The 19,237-nt window shown below is 52.8% G+C and overlaps 1 protein-coding gene across 3 annotated transcripts in view; it reads right to left on the bottom strand.

Annotated features, from left to right (window-relative positions):
• The window catches only part of PLXNA2 (plexin A2), a 207,053-nt gene that overhangs the window by 107,646 nt on the left and 80,170 nt on the right, over positions 1-19,237 (bottom strand). For all 3 annotated transcript variants that reach the window (XM_058701455.1, XM_058701454.1, XM_058701452.1), the window contains exon 4: positions 3,877-4,011. In XM_058701455.1, the coding sequence (XP_058557438.1) occupies positions 3,877-4,011 (135 nt within the window). The remainder of the gene's footprint in view (positions 1-3,876; positions 4,012-19,237) is intronic.

The following is a 19,237-nucleotide window of genomic DNA, read 5'->3' as shown; positions in this document are numbered from 1 at the left end:
CTTAAATCACGGCCTCAAAACAGGAATACACTTCTCCACAGCCAGCCAGCATTTCTAGCCTCTCCCCAGCGTTCATCTTTTGGGGAAGGCGTTCACATGGGCACCCACAGCCTCATAAAACTCTGGTTCCAAGAGCTTTTTCATTTGGTCTAACCTCAGGCCTGTCTCTCTACTGTCATTTTGGTGTCACCTTCTAGAGGTGTTGAAGAGTCTCCATCCCAAGACCTTAGACAAGCTTCTTTAACATGAAAGGGGCTCTGGATTAGATTTATTAATTGCGTCTTTGAAGGGGAGCAAACGGAATCCCTAGGAACTTAAGAGTCTAGTCCACCCAGCTCGTTAGAGGTGGGTCAGGACCGGAACACAGGCTTGTTGGCCCCGCCTGGGGACCACCGGTGGTGCCACACGGCCACCTCACTTCCTCTTAATCATCACTCACAGTCACCGCCCTCCAGAGCCGGAATCATAAGGGCCTGAGAGCTGGAAGGGGCCATATAGAAAGTCAATGACAAGGGGTCATTGCACGCGAGGCAGTGGGAAGGAAACTCCCCTCTGCTGAGCGGAGTGTCTACTGAGCCTCACGTCGACTCTCGTGGGGCACACTGAGGTGAAGTGACCGGTGTAAGGCCACGTGGCTATGAAACGTTGAGACGGGATCCAAATCAGAGTTTCGGACTGCAGAGACAACCCTGGGATCTCGTTCGACTCCTCCCTTTCGTGAGGGGGGGAAGCAAACGAGCGAGGGGGTCATGCCTCCAGATACAGCAACCGCTGGGCTAGAACCCGCGCCGTCCGACTTCATCTGTATTGATTGTTCTCTTGCCTCACATTAAATTATTATTTTTTAAAATTTATTTATTTATTTTGAGAGAGACAGAGATAGCACAAGTGGGGGGAGGGGCAGAAAGAGAGGGAAAGAGAGAGAATTCCAAGCAGCTTCCGCACTGTCAGCACAAAGCCCGGTGCGGGGCTCGAACCCACAAAGTTGTGAGATCATGACCTGAGCCAAAACCAAGAGCTGGACACTTAACTAACTCACTGAGCCACCCAGGCGCTCCCATTAAACTGTTTCTTAAATGACGTCTGAAGGGCACGTGGGTGGCTTAGTCGGTTAAGTGTCCGACTCCTGATCGCCACTCAGGTCATGATCTCGCGGTTCTTGAGTTCAAACCCTGCGTAGAGCCCGCTTGGGCTTCTGTCTCTTGTTCTCTCTGCCCTTCCCCGTGCTCTCTCAAAATAAATAAATAACCTTAAAAAAAAAAAAAAAAAAAAAAAAAGACGTCCGAGCTGTCTATGAATATTCTGTACTCATAGTTCTCGGCCTCAGACAGATGGGCCCCCTGAGCTGTTCTCGGACCTCATTCCTGGACCCAGCCCCAGGTGAAATCACCTAGCTACCTACTTCTATACGGTTTACAGCTCTCAGGGTGACAGGTCTCAGAGTGCTACCACAAATCCCCCTTAGACTCTGCCCACTGATCACAGCTCCACCTGGCATAGGGAGCTCTCCGGACTAATATCTCACCAGACTGGAGACAGCCCCGTGGCTTCGAACCCAAACTCTTCCTGTATCCGCTCGGTGTGACTGGCTACCACGGAACCCCTCTGTTTGGTGAGGTTGTAGCAAGAACTGGGCGGCTGTGGCCGAAGATGAGGACAAAGGAGAGGATATTTATAAATAAGCCATGTGGACACTTAGCTGAGCCAGTGCTGATGCTTTTGGAGGTGACACAGGATAAGATCTCAGGAGGACACCATAGCCCCTGAAGGCCACTCACCAGCCTCTGGCTCTGGCTCATGCCCTCTCCTCTGACCACATTTTGAATGCAATTTCAGAAAGCATCCCATTTGAGAAACAGATATGCAGCCAAATTATGAGCCTTGGCATCTTCTTTGTTCCAGTAAGGTTGCATTGGTTCCTTCTACGCGCTCTCTATGCTTTTCCACTGCACTGCCTTAGGGACCCAGGAAGGAGCTTCTACCCAGAGCTACCCGCCTGGTCCTTAGCCATACACGATGCCTTCTGAAAATACCACATTTACCATGGGTCTATTTGATCCCTCCGACCATCACTTTATCCACCTATCTATACTGCCACTGATCGATCCATCTGTCCCTCTGATTATTTTCCTGCCAAAGTGTCCAGAATGGTGTTCATCAAATATTAACATGGTGTTACAAACTGGGCAGTCCCATTTGGGAACTCGTTGCTATTTTCTTTTCCGTATATATTGTTTGAATTTGCACGGGGGGCAGCTACTGTTTTTGCTTAAGAAACAACCTTGTATCTACAAATAAAGAACAGGAAGAAAAGGCAGAACATTCGTAGACTTCAATGGGATGTTCTAGATAATTGGCTACGTGTCTCCTTCCCTTTTATTCCCCCCGTCCCTTGTTAGACTGTAAGCAATGTGAGGGCAGCGGCCGAGGCCCATTCATTTTGAGGTTTTCCCAGCACACTGTTGCCAACCGATATGTCCCCAGTAACGGGTTTTGTTAGGGTTCGCAGACTGTTTTAGTAGAACGAGACATCAGCGTTTATTTCCAAGACCACTCTACCACTCTAGGTTAGGCAAAGCCTCCTCTAGCTCCACCAAGTTCCCATCTGCACCTGTTTATACCTCAGCTGCAGGGGCCACATGAAAGGAGGTGAAAAGACAGGTGGGTTCAGGAGGACCTGGATGCAATGCATGCAATCTGCATATGATTTGTGGCATTTATTCCCAAGAGGCAATTTTTGAGTTAGAGCTGCATCACTGCTTCCCTTATGCTGTCATGTGCCCATTTTGTCTCTTCCTTCCTCCCTCCGTTCCTCCCTCACCCCTGGATTCAGAATTCCTACATTCGAACAGAAGGGAGGAAAAGACAACGCTGGGAGAGGGGGTGCTCCTCAAGGACCCCTGGAAGCTCGGCCGAGTATTTTGGGAATGACAACCCCTTAAGAGCTGGAAGGCACCTTGTGAAAGCTCACTGGCCCTCCAGCCCAGCATCTTTGTCTTGCCTAAATCAGGGGCGTCAGCCAAGGCAGGTGCACAACACTTTTTCTGCTCTTCGGCCTTTATCTTACTTGTCGTGTTCAGGTCAATGCCAAGACCACTGCTCCTGCTGAACACCTGCACACCCACCGCCTGAACGAATGGAAGTAACCAGCCTTTCCCAAGAGTTTTGCTTTGCTTCCTGCGTCTGCACTGATTTGGGAATCCCAAATCCGCCTTCTACCCTGTGTCTCTTGCCCATCACCACGGCTCTCCTGAATTTACCTTCTCTCTGCCCACACGTACTCAGAGCAAATACAATCCGGGGGGAATAACGCTCCATCGGAGAAGGTGGGGAACCTACTCGATCGTTAGCCCGCAGAGGGTGGAAGTCTATTTCTCAGGCAGACTTCGCCTTCCCAGAGCTGGCCGGCTTCTACTGGCATCAGTCTGTGACTCAGGCCAAGATTTTTATCTCCTTCTGGGGCCCTATCTTGGGTCTGTCTCTCCCAGGATCAGGCCCAGCCAGGAGGCCTGGATTATTTACACTTCTTTGGCTCCCTTGAGCAGCAGACTCTGTGGGCCCGGGAGCTGTAAATCTACCGCTTAATCACACCAAGCTGCTCCAAGCAGTCTGGCCCGTTCTTGCGGGGCTGTTCATCACGCACCGAGACAGGGGCTGTGGCCTAGAGAGAAGCCTCCGGGAAGTGGCTGGCCCCAGCTGCTTCTCTCTGGCTCCCCGCAAAAGCCTCCAAGGACTCTGCCTCTCCCAGGACCCCCGAGCAGCGAGCCCAGACAGAGGGCTCTCTGGTTAGATGAAACAGCTTTTGAACAAAGGTCAGGCCACAGGTTATCAGTCGCTCCTGGGCTTTGGAAAGAAGGGCTGGGTGTCAGCACTTACCTGTCTCTCAGACATGATGTACAGGTAACGCTGATCAACGGAGAAGGCCATGTCCCGGAGGATGGGGCTCCCGTCTTTGAGCACAGAGACCATCTCATACTGGACCCCTCCATGGGGGGGACCATCGGCTCGAATCTACGAGAGAAATAATGCATCGTCAGCACCTGGACTCAGCGGTCCCCTTATGGGACTAGAGCAGGTCGCTTTACAGAAGATATTTCCCGGCCCCCTCCCTGCCCCCGGTCGTGACTCTGAACCAGACCAGGCTTCAGAGAAGGTAGAGGTGCTTCTCTGTTCAAACAGCCCGGCTTTCCCCGAGAGAAATACTTTCCCAAGTGGTTTGAGTGGACCACGTCTGGGATTTCTGATGGTGGGTTCATTTGCATGTGCATATGCGCCAGTAGGAGCGATTCTGAATATCCCAATGTGGTTATTTCTGCGTGTGTCTACAGATATTTATAGCACTGATGGGTGTGCGTGTGCTGCCACACCCTTATTGGTGTTTGGGGTAAGAGAGTCAACACCCGTTCACAGTGTTTCTGCCTCAGGCACGTAAGGAAGAACGGTAAAAAATCATATAAACTATCAAAAAGCTGGTCCTCAAGAGATGCAAGAGTTTAGGATCTCAGGAAGGTCTTCCTTCCCCCAAACATATCCCTCGCTTGTGTGCAAATTCACCCCGTGATTTGGGGGAGCCAGGAATCCGGGCTCAGACCGTCAGAGCCCAGCTCTAGATAATAAGTCAGAAAGGACTCGGATACCGTCTAGTCCACGGCTTCTCAGCCCTGCTTCCACACCAGAATCGTCTGGGGAGTTTTAAAAGATACGAATGCCAGGGCAGGATCCATTAATCAGAACCTCTGCGAGCGGGGCCTGGGCATCTTCGTCGGGATTCAAAGCTCCCCCAGGTGAATCTGACGAACAGCCAGGGTCTAGAAGCCCTGATGTCGTCTACTGGTTTTCAAGCCGGCATGCTTTGAGAATCACCTGGGGGGCTGCATGGCTGAACCGCGCCCAGAGTTTCGGATTCAGTGGAAATGAGGCCTGAGATTTTTTTTCACTTCTCACAAATTCCCAGGTGATGTGGGTGCGGCTGGCCTGGGGGTTCGCAAGGGATAGTCTAAGTTCTGTGCAGAATTCTGAGACTCGGTAGAAGATGGTCTCTGAGGTCATATAAAAAAGCTCGTGTCCAGGAGTCCTCAGTGTGAATATGTTCCTGCATTTCAGATTTCTTGTTCTCAACACAACAGCTGCCTATTTTTAAAAAAATGTTTATTTATTTTGAGAGAGAGAGAGAGAGAGCACTCGTGTGAGCGCATGAGTGGGGGAGGGGTAGAGAGAGGGGAAAAGTGAGAATCCCAAGCGGGCTCTGAGCTGCTCACGAACCATGAGATCATGAACTGAGCCGAAATCAAGAGGCGGATGCTTAACCGACTGAGCCACCCAGGCGCCCCAGCAACTGACTGTTGACCGATAATCCCTACCCTGGCTTGTTTTCTCTGTCTCTCTGCCCATCGAAACCCCGACTAGCTCGAGCCCTGCCTCCTTCGTGAAGCCTTCCTTGATCTCCCCTCCACACTAATTACTCATCACCTTGAAGCCTTTTTTTTTTTTTTGCCACTAGACATTTTGTCTTAGGATTATAATCAGTTGATTTGTTCACTGCATATGGACTGGCTAACATGTATTGACTACCTACTCAAATCGTTCTCTCGTTGCTTCACGTGTGCCCAAGCCTGTCAACATTTTGAAGACAGGGATGTGTCCTCTCTTTCTCTAAGAACCCTCTGAGCACTAGATAGGGGCTGGGAACATAGCTGGTGATGGATAAAAGGGGATGCTTGAAAAATACTTTTGAAAGGACGTGAAGCAGGGGATAAAGGACTGTGGCCTCTAGCACCAAATCAAAGTGAGGTCAAAAGGCATTTTCTCTGTAAGGTTTTAAGATTCAGGCTTCCCCTCCGCATTCCGTCTGGTTTTTCTCTTGTACTCGTAACCATGCCCTTCCTTCTGCCCATCTGTCCCACCGCACCAGGAGCTCCTGAGGACAAGGACCACGACTTTTTCATCCCGAGGGCCAAGTTTGGTGCCTGACGCCACAATAAACTCTCCTTTGCCCTTTTTCTGCCTTGCTCGTGGCTTCCTGCGTCCAGAGCTGGGGCATGTGCAGCTGTCACTAAAGCCCCTCCTTCCACGAGAGGGGCTTGGGGGTCACTGAATTCACTCTCATAGACTGGAGGAGGACTCTGGGGTCAGCAATGAGGTCACGAGGCTGAGGTCACCACCCTCTACCCCAGTGCAAATCTGATAGTGGATTCAGTCAGAGGGAAGGGTCTCTTTCTGGGCAAATGGCCCACAGTGAAAAAGGTTCCCCTTGGTATCTGAAGCAGCATTCTCTGTTAAATGGACAGATCCGAGATTTCCTCGAGATCCTTCCAGGAATGTAGTAGCTTTTAGTCACAGCGGTACTCAGGCTATTTCAGGAAGTAAAGAGAAGATGGGATAGTTGTGACTTCTGGCTGGCTTGACCTCAGTTTTCTGTCTCCATCATACAGGGAGCTCAGGCCCTGTTTGTTTGAAGGGCCAATGGCCCAGGGGTTGTCACCACCCTCCCTATGATAGCTGCTCCTCTCCAGGGAGATTTAAGTCTCCTCAAGGTGCCGGCTCATTCCCGGGAGCTGTGGAACCAGTACCCCCCTCCCTCAGGCCTGGTCCAGGATCTCTCCCTGCCTGGGGAGGCTAGTTAACCTTCCGCCAGCTGGGGCGGCCTCCTTCCCGTGAGCCTGGGCACCTGCCTGCCATCCCGGCAGGGCCTGCACACAAAGTCAGAAGGAGGAACGCCACACGTCTGGCCTTCCCCCCTGTGGTCCCTGGGACTAGATGGTACCCATGGCCGGGTGGGAGCTGGAACTGAGCCAAAGACAACTTATCATCACACACTCCGCTGCATCCCAGTTAGGACCAATCCCAGCCGTTAACTGTCTCCTGAATCAGAGATCTAAGCAGGTTTTTTTTTTTTTTCTTTTTTCCATCTGCAACCCCAATCTTTTCGTAAAGCAGTTGAAGCCAGAATCAAACCTACATAACTCTGAAACGTCAAAGCCGAAAGCAAACCAGCACAGAAAATGTTCTTGGTGCTGAACCTGAACTAAGCTATCCTATTTCATTCAGTCGAGACCCCTGGAGGGAAGAGCACTATTGCCCAAGAAGTCGGTGCCTCCCCACTTACTCCCTCACCCCATGCTATCCGCCTCTGGCTTGCTACCCGCCGAGATACCTACAGGAGGGCAGAGAAGGTGGAGAATGGGGCCAGGAGGCCAGGGGGTCACAGGGCTCGGGGTGAGGATAGGGGCCGGCAGGCAGGTGGCAGAAGAGAGAACTTTCCCCTCCCTAACGCCCTGTGCTCCCTTCTGGGCAACGCACCGAAGCGGACAGAGTGTAGGCCTGGGGTGCAGGGTTCCTGGGTTTCTCTTCTGACTCTGCTCAGGCCTGGGCTTGACTTCTCCCTAATGGTACAATTTGAGTCTAGTTACCTCACCTGAGCCTCGGGTTTCCTTTCTGGGTAACAGGCAGAGGCGGTTTGCTCAGTGCCTGCCACAGGATAATCACGGTAGAAAGCGCTGGAGCTGTAAGGACGTCGGAGCCCCCCTCCCCTAAGCTCTTGGGTTCCAGGCACACAGCTAGCCAGCGGCAGAACCGGGGCTCCAACTGGCTGCAGCTGGGGTGAGCCAGAGGAGAGCACAAGGCTGATGCAGACAACGCCCCACGACTACTGACGGGGGGACGAGGTCCCTGCTGCAGTTCAGGCACACGATTTCCCGGACTGCTCTGCTTTGGACCGGAAGTTCTGAGTTCAAGGTTGTCTCTGTCCTCGCCAGACACAGGATGGTAGTGGTGAGGCGACGGTCAGGGAGTCCCGAACAAAGGCGGGATTTTCAAATCTGGCTACGCGAGTCTAGCCGGTGGTGTCCCAGACTAACTCCACTGCTGTGACACCGTTTTCAACTTTGACGCTTGTGTCCCCGGGGCCAGGTTTCAGTGACCACAAGGACGACAACAGACCGAAACAGGTCACGAACCAGCCCAAGGGAAGGGCGTTGCCAGCCCAAGCTGCACAGGGCCCGGGACACCCATTCAGGTGGGTGAGGAGGTGGGGCAGAGGAGGGAGGTGTCGCATGCGGGGACAAGCGAGTCACCCGACTCTGTCTTTCTAGTTGGGCTCCCCCTCTCCTGAGAGGGCTAGGCCTCAGTGGACCAGGGGCACTGGGGTGGCTCTGTCAGTTAAGCATCCGACTTCGGCTCAGGTCATGATCTCACCATAGTCCGTGAGTTCGAGCCCTGTGTCGGGCTCCGTGCTGACAGCTCAGAGCCTGGAGCCTGCTTCGGATTCTGGGTCTCCCTCTCTCTCTGCCCCTCCCCCGCTTGCACGCATTCACTCTCTCTCTCTCTCTCTCTCTCAAAAAATAAACACTGAAAAAAAAAAAAAAACAGAAAGCCAGTCTGCTTCAGAGGAGGGTGACTGTCTTTACTGAGACCGACAAAAGACAAAATGTGCCCATACTGTCGCAGAAGGGGATTTAGGTAGTTCTAGTAAGAACTCCTGCCACGCAGAGCCCCGACTGTAGAAACAGTGGCCACAGGACACTCCAACCTCCTTCTCAGGACGATTTTGCTTCACGGTTCAGTATGGCCCTGCTTGAAGGCCGTAGCATAGACGTGGTGAATTTTCAGAAGGCCCCGTTGGCCTCGAGAACTGAATAGTTAGTATCTACCCTGCCATCCCTTGCCCCATGTGCTCAGTGCTGTTGAAAGTACTTAAAAATCAACTCTCTTATCCTTACAGGAACTCCCTGAGGTAAATGCTATTGTTATTTCATTTTACAGATAGGAAATTCGAGGCCTGGGAGAGCTGGGCGGCTCGACCGAGATCACACAGCTGCAGGGTGGAAGAGCTGGGATTCCCACACAGAGCCCGATTTCTCGGACGCTCTGTGACCCCCTGAAGAGAGGCTAATGACAGGCACACAGAGCTGTTCACGGCCGCCAAGACCCGAACAGGCGGGAAGACGGACAGTCCAAGTTCTGTCCTCACCCGCTCTTCCTCTTCCGGACCCCAAAGCCCAAGTGGGGCAGTCACCCACTTCCGGGAGTCAACAATCAACAGAACTTAATTTTGAGGGACCTTGGTTGTGTGTGGGGGGGGGACAGTCCGTTTATCAGGGTGGGCTCTGGGACAGGAGGATGTGAGATGGAATCAGGGGAGAGTGACTGCCTGGTCCTCTAGGTGGGAGGGGCCTCTGTGTGAGGAGAGGGAAATAGTAATCCTATTAGCACCTTCCTTTAAACCACAGCGAGGCCTGTGCAGAAATTAATGACCGCCTCTTTACTTGAACATCCAATTCAAATCAGCATATCCAGTTCCAATTAACTAGCTTTTACCTGTAGGCCCCTCCGAACCCTTTTTCTCGTGCATCAATTTCTATCGTTAGTCCTAAATTATGGAGGCCTAGCTTGGGATCGGTCACTCTTAAGAGCACTTTATTCATAGTCCTAGTAATATAAGTGGTAATAGATTGTATACATGTATGTATTCTGGCAAGAGCCACTGGAATCGGGAATCTTCTTTTTCTGGGGCCTCGCAGTGGGAAACAGATTAGTTTTGAGAGCCATCGCCATGCAGGGGGAGTTCATGTCTGGAGGGTTGGGACCTAATCCCAACGTTCTCATTAATTGGCTCTGTGACTGCAGGCGAGTCACTTCCCTTGTTTGTGCAGTGGTTTCTGTAGCTGCCAAATAAGGTGGGAACTCCTGTCCTTATGAGCACAGAAGGGATGGAGAATACAATGAGTTATTAGCTATATGAATTTCAGTCCCGTCCAATATCCGTTTATTACATGCCTGCCATGAGCCAGGCCCACGCTTCGCGTCGGGGACACCGAGGGAAAGGGTCCCCCGAGGAAGCCCGAGGAGGAGCTGGGAATTGACAAGCCGTCCAGTCTCCACAAACACGCGGGCTGCCCCTTGTGGCAGAGCTTGCATGGAGATCCCAGGGAGGCCGACACGGAGGTGGGGCCCGAGGGAGGCCCAGAGAGGGAGGCTTCCCGGGGAAGGTGACGCCTAAATGGACAGACAGGCATGGAAATGTGAGTTCTCTGGCTAACTCGGAGTGTGACGTCAGTAGACGAGTGTGATTATTATGTCTGAGCCCGGATTTCTTGGTCTCTCAGACCTGAGCGCTTGGAGAGGATAAGACTTCTGATGTGCCTTTATTGAGGGCTTGACAACAATTTCAGCAGGTCTGGTCACTTTATGTCCTAAAATTCACTTTGGAAGAGGCCTTTATTACCTGATTTTATCTGTGCCTCGGGACTCCGGGCTCCCGTGCTATATAAACGTGTGTGCGTGTGTGTTTGCACGTGCGTGTGCCCGTGCACGCGCGCGCACACGCAGACTTTTACAGGGGGGAAAGGTGAGGCGGGGCTGGTGCTGCTCAGACTGATCTTGGGGTGAGTTGGGGAACGAGCGTATCCACAGTGTGCATTTAGTGCTGCGCGGGAGAGGATTCAAGCTGGAGTTTATTTTTGTAGAGCTTTATGACCCAAATTATTTACAGATTGAAGTCTTTGGTAAATTCAGTCTCTGAGATTCTTCTTCCCTCTTTCCTGCTTATACACACGCACATGCACACGCGCGTGCACACACACACACGCACGCACACACACGCCTTCTGGGGCGCTTCTGTCTCCCTCTCTGCCAGAGCTGTGCGAGTGTTAACTAACCATCCAGAGTCACAGCCCAGCAGGCCGAGGATCCCTGGAGGACAGATGGGAGCCTGGCCCTAAATGCTTGGACAATTGGAGAGGGACACAGGAGCCGGGAAAACTCAGGCTGTGGGCTGCAATAAAGCAGGAGAGCAGAGGAAGAGGGGAGACAAGGCCAAGGATCCCTCCTGTCCCTGAAAAGGAAGGAGGTCACTGAGATATGCTAACCTTTGAGAATTTTGCCCCCGTCAGTGCATGTGCATAGACACATGCCCACGCACGCGCGCGCACACACACACACACACACACACACTCACACAGCCTCCCACACATATGCAGATGTTTCCAGCATTGGTCCCCAGTGAGTTGTCGGTCAATCACTGGGGCTTTGACACTGGAGATTGACATTTCCATGTACAATTATTTCTATTTCTGTGCATGTTAGGAATCTGCCCTAGATATTAAACGGGGGGGTGGATGAGCTAGCACAGGGGTTGAGGCTCCTGCATTTCTTCCTCATGGAAGGCTAAGCCATGGAGGGCTTTCTCCTGGAATGTGAGGAGGGGGTCCCAGGAGAAACCATTGGTTCTCTGGACTTCTGCATCTTCGAACAGTGAGAATTAAGAGCCTGGCTTATGATAAATGATGGAGTGAATATTTCTTGAGCACTTCCTATAAGTAAAGTGTTCAAAGATGAGGTTGAGGAGGTTGGCTGGAGTGAGGGCCTTTCTTCCTCCAAATTGTGGCTTCCTTGTGCCTCATCAGCCAGTGGTAGACGGCCAGGTGACCAGTGATCCATGCGGCCCGCAGAACTGAGAGGAGCTGCCTCTGTTCCAGACCTTCCTGTGGTTCATAACCAACTGCATTTCACAAGGGCACCGGCTTCCCTATTCCAGGGGCCTCTCCCTTTATGACTCAGCAGAGAGTGACATGGAGATCTAGAAGCCAAAGAATCCAGTCTCTTGGTTCTAACTTTGTCAGGGGGAGTTCTGAGCTGCCAGGCCCAGGATGGGGCAAGAGCTCCCAGAGGTGAATACACTGGGCAGTTCAGGGCGCGGGGCTCTGGCCTTGGACCAGCCCCACCTTTCAACCCTGCTTCAGCTCTGAAACTTGGGCCAGGCAGGAGGACCCAGGAACCAGATGAAGTTGTCGGGGGCAGCGGAAGCATTGGATTGTTCTGGGAAACAATAAGATAAACATTGCCGAAGGCCAACAGCAGCATTAAGTGGCCTCAGATGAAATGACATCACACAGCAGCAAAGCAGTAATTCACAGGGAGCACACGGAGTTGGTGGGGGGGGGGGGGGTAGCATTGAGGGGTGGGGGAAAGAATGAATAAGGAATAATGAGCAACCTCTGTCAAAGAGAAATCTCTATTTACCCAAAGCTCTAGCGACTTGGGGCTCTCAGGATCTCCACTCAAGTCACCGCACACAGGTTCCTTGCCTGGGGACCCCAGCCTGTTTCAGGATAGCAACTAACCTCTTAGGCTGTCTGGACTGGAATGACTTAGAAGCACCCCTGAGGACCCACGTGGAGGGTGGTCCGGGCTTCCTCACCAAGCTCTGGAACCGGGTTCGGTGACAATCAGGCACAGGGACACCCAGGTTAAGTACTTGGGAAATGCTCAGCCCCACCCCACTGGGACTGGACACACCGGGCTCCGGAATCCCACATCTCCCTCTACCAATGTAGTTCAATGTATTTATCCAGCGTCCATGGAACGTGCCAGCCTGCGTGCAAAAGGTTGGAGACGTAAACACGAACGATCTTGAAAACTATGGGCTGGCCTCCCCATTTCACAGAATCAGAAACGTTACGAGTCTAGAACAAGTTAGTGGCAGAGCCGAGCTCAAAGCTGAGTCTGCCTGACTCCAAAGCCTGTACTCTGTCTCTTTCATTCAGTTCCCTCTGGGGCCTCGCTCTTCCCTAAGTCAAGCAAGAGGACAATGCCTGCCCTGGTACTAAAAATTACATCCCAAAAGTGCTCGCTGCCCCTGGAGATAAGTCCTGGGGAACAAAATAGATCATATAGCTCTCTTCTCCAGGGTGACAAAGAAGGCCACCTGCAGTCTGGAAAAAGAGCAAAGGGTGGGGCGCTTAAGAGGGTTATTACCCTCTTTAATTAACTCATTCTTTTCAATGGCCTAAAATTGCCCTGCATTTTATAATCTGGAACAGTAATCTCTTGCTTTCATTAACACCGAGGGTGACATTTCAAGCTGCAAGGATGGGAAGGGAGGTCTAGACTTGTGAGTGCGGCTATCTGACACTGGGCTTGCGCCTAAACGCAGAAGGCTTCCTGAGCTTTTAAAAGGAAGAGTCATTTAGAAAATGCATGTGGCCCGCGTACACGCTGGTGCAGAAAGTGTGCGGTAACGGGGAGGAATGAGGAGCCCACGCGTGTCACTGTATTTCTCTTCCCTTTGCCAACGGGCAAGGTCTGAGTCTTTATTGCCTCTTATCTGTGCTACTGCAATAACCTGAGAAATCTCCCTGCCTCCAGCATATTCCCGCTCTAATCTGTTCTACCAATACCGCCAGATTAATCTTCTTAAAACACTTATTTGATCCTGCCTTTTCTGTATGCAAAATCCTTAAGTTTCAGGTGTTTGTAATTTTCTTTCTCTTGCTTATCTCACTCCTAATTTTTTTTTTTTTTACGATGAACACAGACTACTTTTGGAATATGAAAAAAGCGCAAAGCCTCGCCTGCACCCATGCACGTACGCACAAGGCACCTTTGATTGCCCCCCACTGAGAGTTTAGAAAAGTTCACGCCCCTTAACTGTCATTCAGGGGTCTAGCTCACATGGCCTTATCCCCATTTTCCAATTATGTCTCCGGCTTTTTGGTCTTTGTGCCTTTGCTTGGCAATTTATTGTCCTTCCCAGATCCTGACCATCCTTCAGGGCCCAATCCAAATGCCACCTCCTCTAAGAAGCCCATCCTGAGCTCCCGTTTGAACTCCCATGGTCCCTGGCGCGTCGCTTGGCAGTTACTTGTGAACACACGCGGTTATGGTTCCTAAGGTTGTAAGTTTCTAGAAAACAGGCACTGGTACAGCTTCCTACGCCTTCCTGCATTCAGTACGACTGACACATAGTAGGGCTTCAATCACACCCCGTGATGGGATGAATGAATCCCTGTTACTGAAACTGGGTAGGAACAGAACACTAGGCATAGGCACAGCTCACGCAGATGTAACCCCCGTTATTGTTAGACGTTGTGCTCAGGGGGCTCTCTCCACACTCTCTCCTTAATTCTTCACAACAATCCTATTATTCCTCCGGTATCGAGGAAGAAACAGAGGCACAGAGGCGGGAGGTAATCTCAGTGTCACGTAGCTGGTGGGCAGAAGAGTCACAATCTCACCTCTGAGAGGCCTTCACGTTTCTAGGCCCCTGTTTTCCCATCTCTGGAAAATAACGAGGAGAGAAAGAGAGACTCTTGCTTTACACATCCTCCCTCCGCCCTCCGCCCAATCTCCTGGAACCTGACGCATAAACACGTTGGACACATCTGCTTGTGTTGACAGGATCTTTCTGGCTCCCCATTGGGCTGCTAAGAGCTCTTGGGAGGAAAGCGCTACAACCGTTCGAGGTGCTGCTGCGGAAAGGAGGAAAGGACGCCAGGGTGGCTACTCTGGAGCTCAGCTGGCTCAACGCTGGCTCAATGGCAGGTAGAAAGCAAGGGTTAAAGTTGCAGAGGGGGGCTCAGAGTTGGGGGCCGAGAAATAGCGGAGGAGGAGGAGGGAAGTGAGGCCAGAAGGCCTCCACCACCCGGAATCCTGAGACAGCAGAGCAGGTACCCCTGTGCTAGGCATGTCTGAGTTCCCCGCAGAGCCCAAGGGTAGGACAGACAGCTGGGGAAAGGTCTGGCTCTTTTAAAAGATTCTGTTTGACTAGCTGTCTTCTTCACACCTTTCCCCATCCCCCTTCCTCCCAGGAGAGGGACTTTAATAATAAGCTGCTTCATGACAACAGACCCCTAATTAATTCATTGCTATTCTTCTGGGGCCAGATCATTCTAATCAAGGTGGGGAGGGGTGGGGGCTGCCTCTGACTCCAGTTCCGCTCCCTGACATCGCTGCTCCAAGGTCCTTCCCGGTCACCTTGTTGCCTTTAACCGGACACCTGCTTCTCCTCGATGCCCGGCCCCTCCTTGCGCGGATTCCCCGCAGCTGCCGGGCACCGTGCCAGCGCGCAGACCCCGCTGGGGGCCGGCTAAGAGGGCACAGCTGGTGCCAGGATCTCACTGGGGAGGGGGAAGGAGGGAAGAGGCGCCCGGTCTTGGGAGGAGCGAACTTTGTACTGCCTTGCTCTGAGCATCGGCAGAGTACCCAGTGGGCCCGGGGTCAGCAGAGTCCTTCTCCGCCTTCTGTCCTTCTCCGCCCTCCCCGCCTCCTCCGCGGCCCAGGGTGCCCTGTGTGCTGCCGGACTGGGGACAGCCGACATCACCTCCTCCAGGGAGTGGCCGCATTTCAGCAGCCGATGGAATTCTTTGCAGGAGGCTGTGGGCGGACGACTACAACCGAGACTGACTGACGGCAACTACTCTGGAGACATTTGGGAACAAAACAACCTTACTCCCCGCCCCCACCACAAAGCCAGATCACACGTGGAGATGATGGAAATGAGAGAGCACATGGGTCTGGTCTCCAGCAACCTCTTAGGTTTCACGGTTTCCCTTCTCGGTCTTTCAAGCCCCACACTTGGACCTTCCCTGCTGATAGGTGTTGACTGTCCAGTCAAGGCTGGCATCCTAACTCGCTGGGGGGGAGGTCACGGGGGGGGGGGCACTCAGCCAAGGGAGTTAATTCGCACTTTCCTCATCTGCAAAACTGGTAGGAACAGTACTGCCCACATGACGAGGCTGGAGGCTGCCGCGGGGACAGATTAGATAAGGGATGTGAGAGCATCTGGGACACTGAAAAGGGCTGCAGGGAGGTGAGGACTTTTTGATGGATTTTCTTTTGATCCATAGACTTGGGTGGGACCAGGCTGAGGAGGAAAATTGGGCAGGGAGGAAATTCTTCAAGGGCCCACTGGGGTAAGGGCTCACCACCCCTCTTCTGTCCTTTCCAAGGGAGCAGGCTAGGGGGGAGGAGGAGGAGGGGGTGGGGAGGACGGAGGTGGGGCAAGAGGAGGAGAGGGAGGAGAAGAGAAAGGAGGAGGGCAGGGAAGAGGAGGGGGAGGAGAAGGAAGAGGGGGAGGAGGAGGAGAAGAGGAGAGGAGGAAGGAGGAAGGAGGAAGGAAGAAAGGGAGGAGGAGGGGGACGAGGGGAAGAGGAGCAGAAGGAAGTGGGGGAGGAGGAAGGGAAAGAGGAGGAAGAGGGGGAGGGGAGGAAGGGAGGAGAAGGAGGATGAGGAGGGGGTGGGGGGAGGGAGGAGGGGTAGAAGGAGGAGAGGGAGGATGAGAAGAGGAAGGAGGAGGACAGGGAAAAGGAGGGGGAGGGGAAGGAGGAGGGGGAGGAGGGGTGGGGAGGGAGGAGGGTTAGGAGGAGGAAAGGGAGAAGAGAAAGGAGGAGGACAGGGAAGAGGAGGAGGAGGGGAAGGAGGAGGAGAAGAGGAAAGGAGGAAGGAGGAAGGGAGGAAGGGGGCAGGAAGAAAGGGAGGAGGAGGAGGAAGAGGGGGAGGGGAAGAAGGGAGGAGAAGGAGGATGAGGAGGGGGTGGGGGGAGGGAGGAGGGGTAGAAGGAAGAGAGGGAGGATGAGAAGAGGAAGGAGGAGGACAGGGAAAAGGAGGGGGAGGGGAAGGAGGAGGGGGAGGAGGGGTGGGGAGGGAAGAGGGTTAGGAGGAGGAAAGGGAGAAGAGAAAGGAGGAGGACAGGGAAGAGGAGGGGGAGGGGAAGGAAAAGGGGGAGGGGGAGGAGAAGAGGAGAGGTGGAAGGAGGAAGGGGGGAGGAAGAAAGGGAGGAGGAGAGGGATGAGGGGGAGGAGGAGCAGAAGGAAGTGGGGGAGGAGGAAGGGAAAGAGGAGGAAGAGGGGGAGGGGAGGAAGGGAGGAGGGGAGGAGGAGGAGAGGGAAGAGGAGAGGAAGGAAGAGGACAGGGAAAAGGAGGGGGAAGGGAAGGAGGAGGGGGAGGGGAAGGAGGAGGGGGAGGAGAGGGAGGAGGGGGAAGGAGGAGGGGAAAAGGAGAGGAGAAGGGGAGGAGGAGGAAGAGGAAGACAAGGGGGAGGAGGGGGAGGGGAGGAAGGGAGGAGAAGGAGGATGAGGCGGAGGCGGTGGGGGAGGAGAGAGGAGGGGTAGGAGAAGGAGAGGGAGGAGGAGAGGAGGGAGCAGCAAGAGCACGGAGCAGGAGCCCTGTGCATCACGGGAGCCTGTGGCCGGCTTTGAAGGCAGCCTCTGAGCGAGGAAGGATGGTTTTGCTAGGGTCTCCACAGGACCTGTGCTGGGGACAGAGGGCTGAGGCCACTGGGGCCAAAAGGTTGGTAGCTTTCTGATGCAAACCCTTTTTACTTGGTGCGAAGGAGAAAAGTGAGGGGGAGGCTCCAGGCTTTTCCCCACAGAGAGAAGGCCGCTGGGGCAGAACTACCCACTTCTAATCTGCTCCTTACAAAGAGCTGGAAGGAGCTACAGCTCAGCTTTTGTACAGAGTACTAAAGCATCCCCCTCTTCTGCCCCTCCCACACCCCCACTCCTCTCTATTTTTTTCTCTTAAAAGAGCGCTCCACCTCTCCAGGGACTGGAATCATTAACTGAACAGCACTTCGCCTCTCATAGCTTTTGACAATTTGGCAGTGAGCTGGAAAGCACAGAGAAACTGCAAAGCAGCAGGAAGGAGAGAGGGTGGGCGAGAGGGGTGTGTCCGAAGGCCCGGCCTGGTGTGGTCCTGGACCCTGGATTGATACCTGGATGCCCTTTACCTGCCTCTCTCTTCCCCGCCCCTGCTCCGTGGCTCAGGGGAGTTCTGGGTCCCCAGCTGCCAGGGAGGTGTGGTGGGGCGAGTGGGGAGCTTCCCACGGCTTCCCAGCCTCACCCCCTTTTGCCGTCACCTAGAGGCTGCTGCGGGTGAGCTGACATCCAGTCTGGACCAGGGAGGACTTAAGGAGCGGAAGGAGTTAATGGTCCTCATTCTGCTTGAGCCCTGAGGTTCCCCATGACAAGCAGAGGAGGGGCACCTGAGGGCTGAGGTTTGAGTTGACTGGAGGGCCGGGCAAGGAAGGAAGGACGCACCTAAACAGTGACCCTACAAGGCCCCAACACCCAACCCTGGGCATTTCCAAAGAGGATAAAGGAAGAGAGAAAAGAGGGTCACGGATTTCCCAGTCAAGCTGTAGCCGAAGCAGGGCAAAGAGAGGGAGAATTCTGGGGCCTCCTGAGAAGGAACCCGGGTTCGAGCATAGGCAGAATTGGCTTCGGACAGTCCCACCCATTAGGAAGCCGATGGTTCCGAGGGCGTTTCTCAGAAGGGCCCGTGGGTCCCCAGGCACCCTGGCAGGGATCAGAGAACTCCTTGTCTTCTCCTGGTCTTGCCCAGGGCTCCTCTCCCCACACCAGGAAGCTAGCCTCATTTAGCAATTCTAGAATGGAGTATAGTTACCACGTACTGAGCACATACTCCGTGTTGAGCAGGGCACCAGGCGCCTTACAGAAAATACCTACTTTCATCTCCACAGCCCATCTCACCGATGAGGAAACTGGGGCTCAGAGAGGTTAGGTAGCTTGCCTTAGATCACAATAAGTGGTGGAGAGAGATCTGAGCCTGGGTCACTTTGATTACGCAATCTTTTACTAAGCCACATGCTTCCTGAAAATGCGCTCACCTTTGTCTTGTGTGTGATGTTACCGTCTTCCTGTCTATCATTTTAATGCTCTTATTCTGCTGTCTGAGCCCTTGTACAAGTGCCAACAAAAATTATAAATTCCCAGATGTAGAAGCTGAACCTCTACAGTTCATTTTATTCAACTTTTAGCAGAGTGCCAAGCACAGTGGGGTGCTTAAGAAATTGCATTCTATCCTTGAATCAAGTTGCAGCATTAGAGAGCCACAACCTTGGACTACAAAAGCTTAACCAGCAAGCTTCACTTTCCTAAACGGCCTCATCCACTTGCTTTTTCTTGTTGGTTCCTCCATGAGAGGAATTCATGGGATATTGATTGTTACATGCATGTTGCAGCCCTAGCACATTAGCGGGAGTTAATACCTGAAATTGTCATATAAAAGACACTTCTGATTTTGATGTCAAACTTCTGTCCTGGTGTATGTACCTGGTCTCACATGATAAATCATTTATAGAAGGTAATGCCTGGGAATCGTCTCTCCCGAAAAATAGGTTTACTTCTTTCTATCTGAGGGGAAGGATTTCTAGTTCATCCCGTTTCCCTTTTTGATTTGGCTACCAGGATCCTCAGGCCAAATCTGGTGCTGGGCCCTGCTGCTTATATTTGCTTTATGCTTAGCCCACTTATCTCCACTCCCCTCACATGATGTGGATTTTTCTGGTTCCATGCTAGTTTTCATTACATATGTTTGCCAAGTTTTTTATTGTAAGTTACCTAATTCCTCATTTGGAAAGAAGGGGGATGGGAATACATACAAATAGTTGTACTCACACACTCACACGCTCTGTTTACACCATATACGTTTGCACTCTGTT

The sequence above is a fragment of the Neofelis nebulosa genome, chromosome 15, assembly GCF_028018385.1.
Source record: "Neofelis nebulosa isolate mNeoNeb1 chromosome 15, mNeoNeb1.pri, whole genome shotgun sequence".
In the NCBI taxonomy this organism is placed as follows: domain Eukaryota; kingdom Metazoa; phylum Chordata; class Mammalia; order Carnivora; family Felidae; genus Neofelis; species Neofelis nebulosa.
The sequence above is the reverse complement of the archived record's forward strand: the minus strand, read 5'-3'. Positions and strand labels throughout refer to the sequence as shown.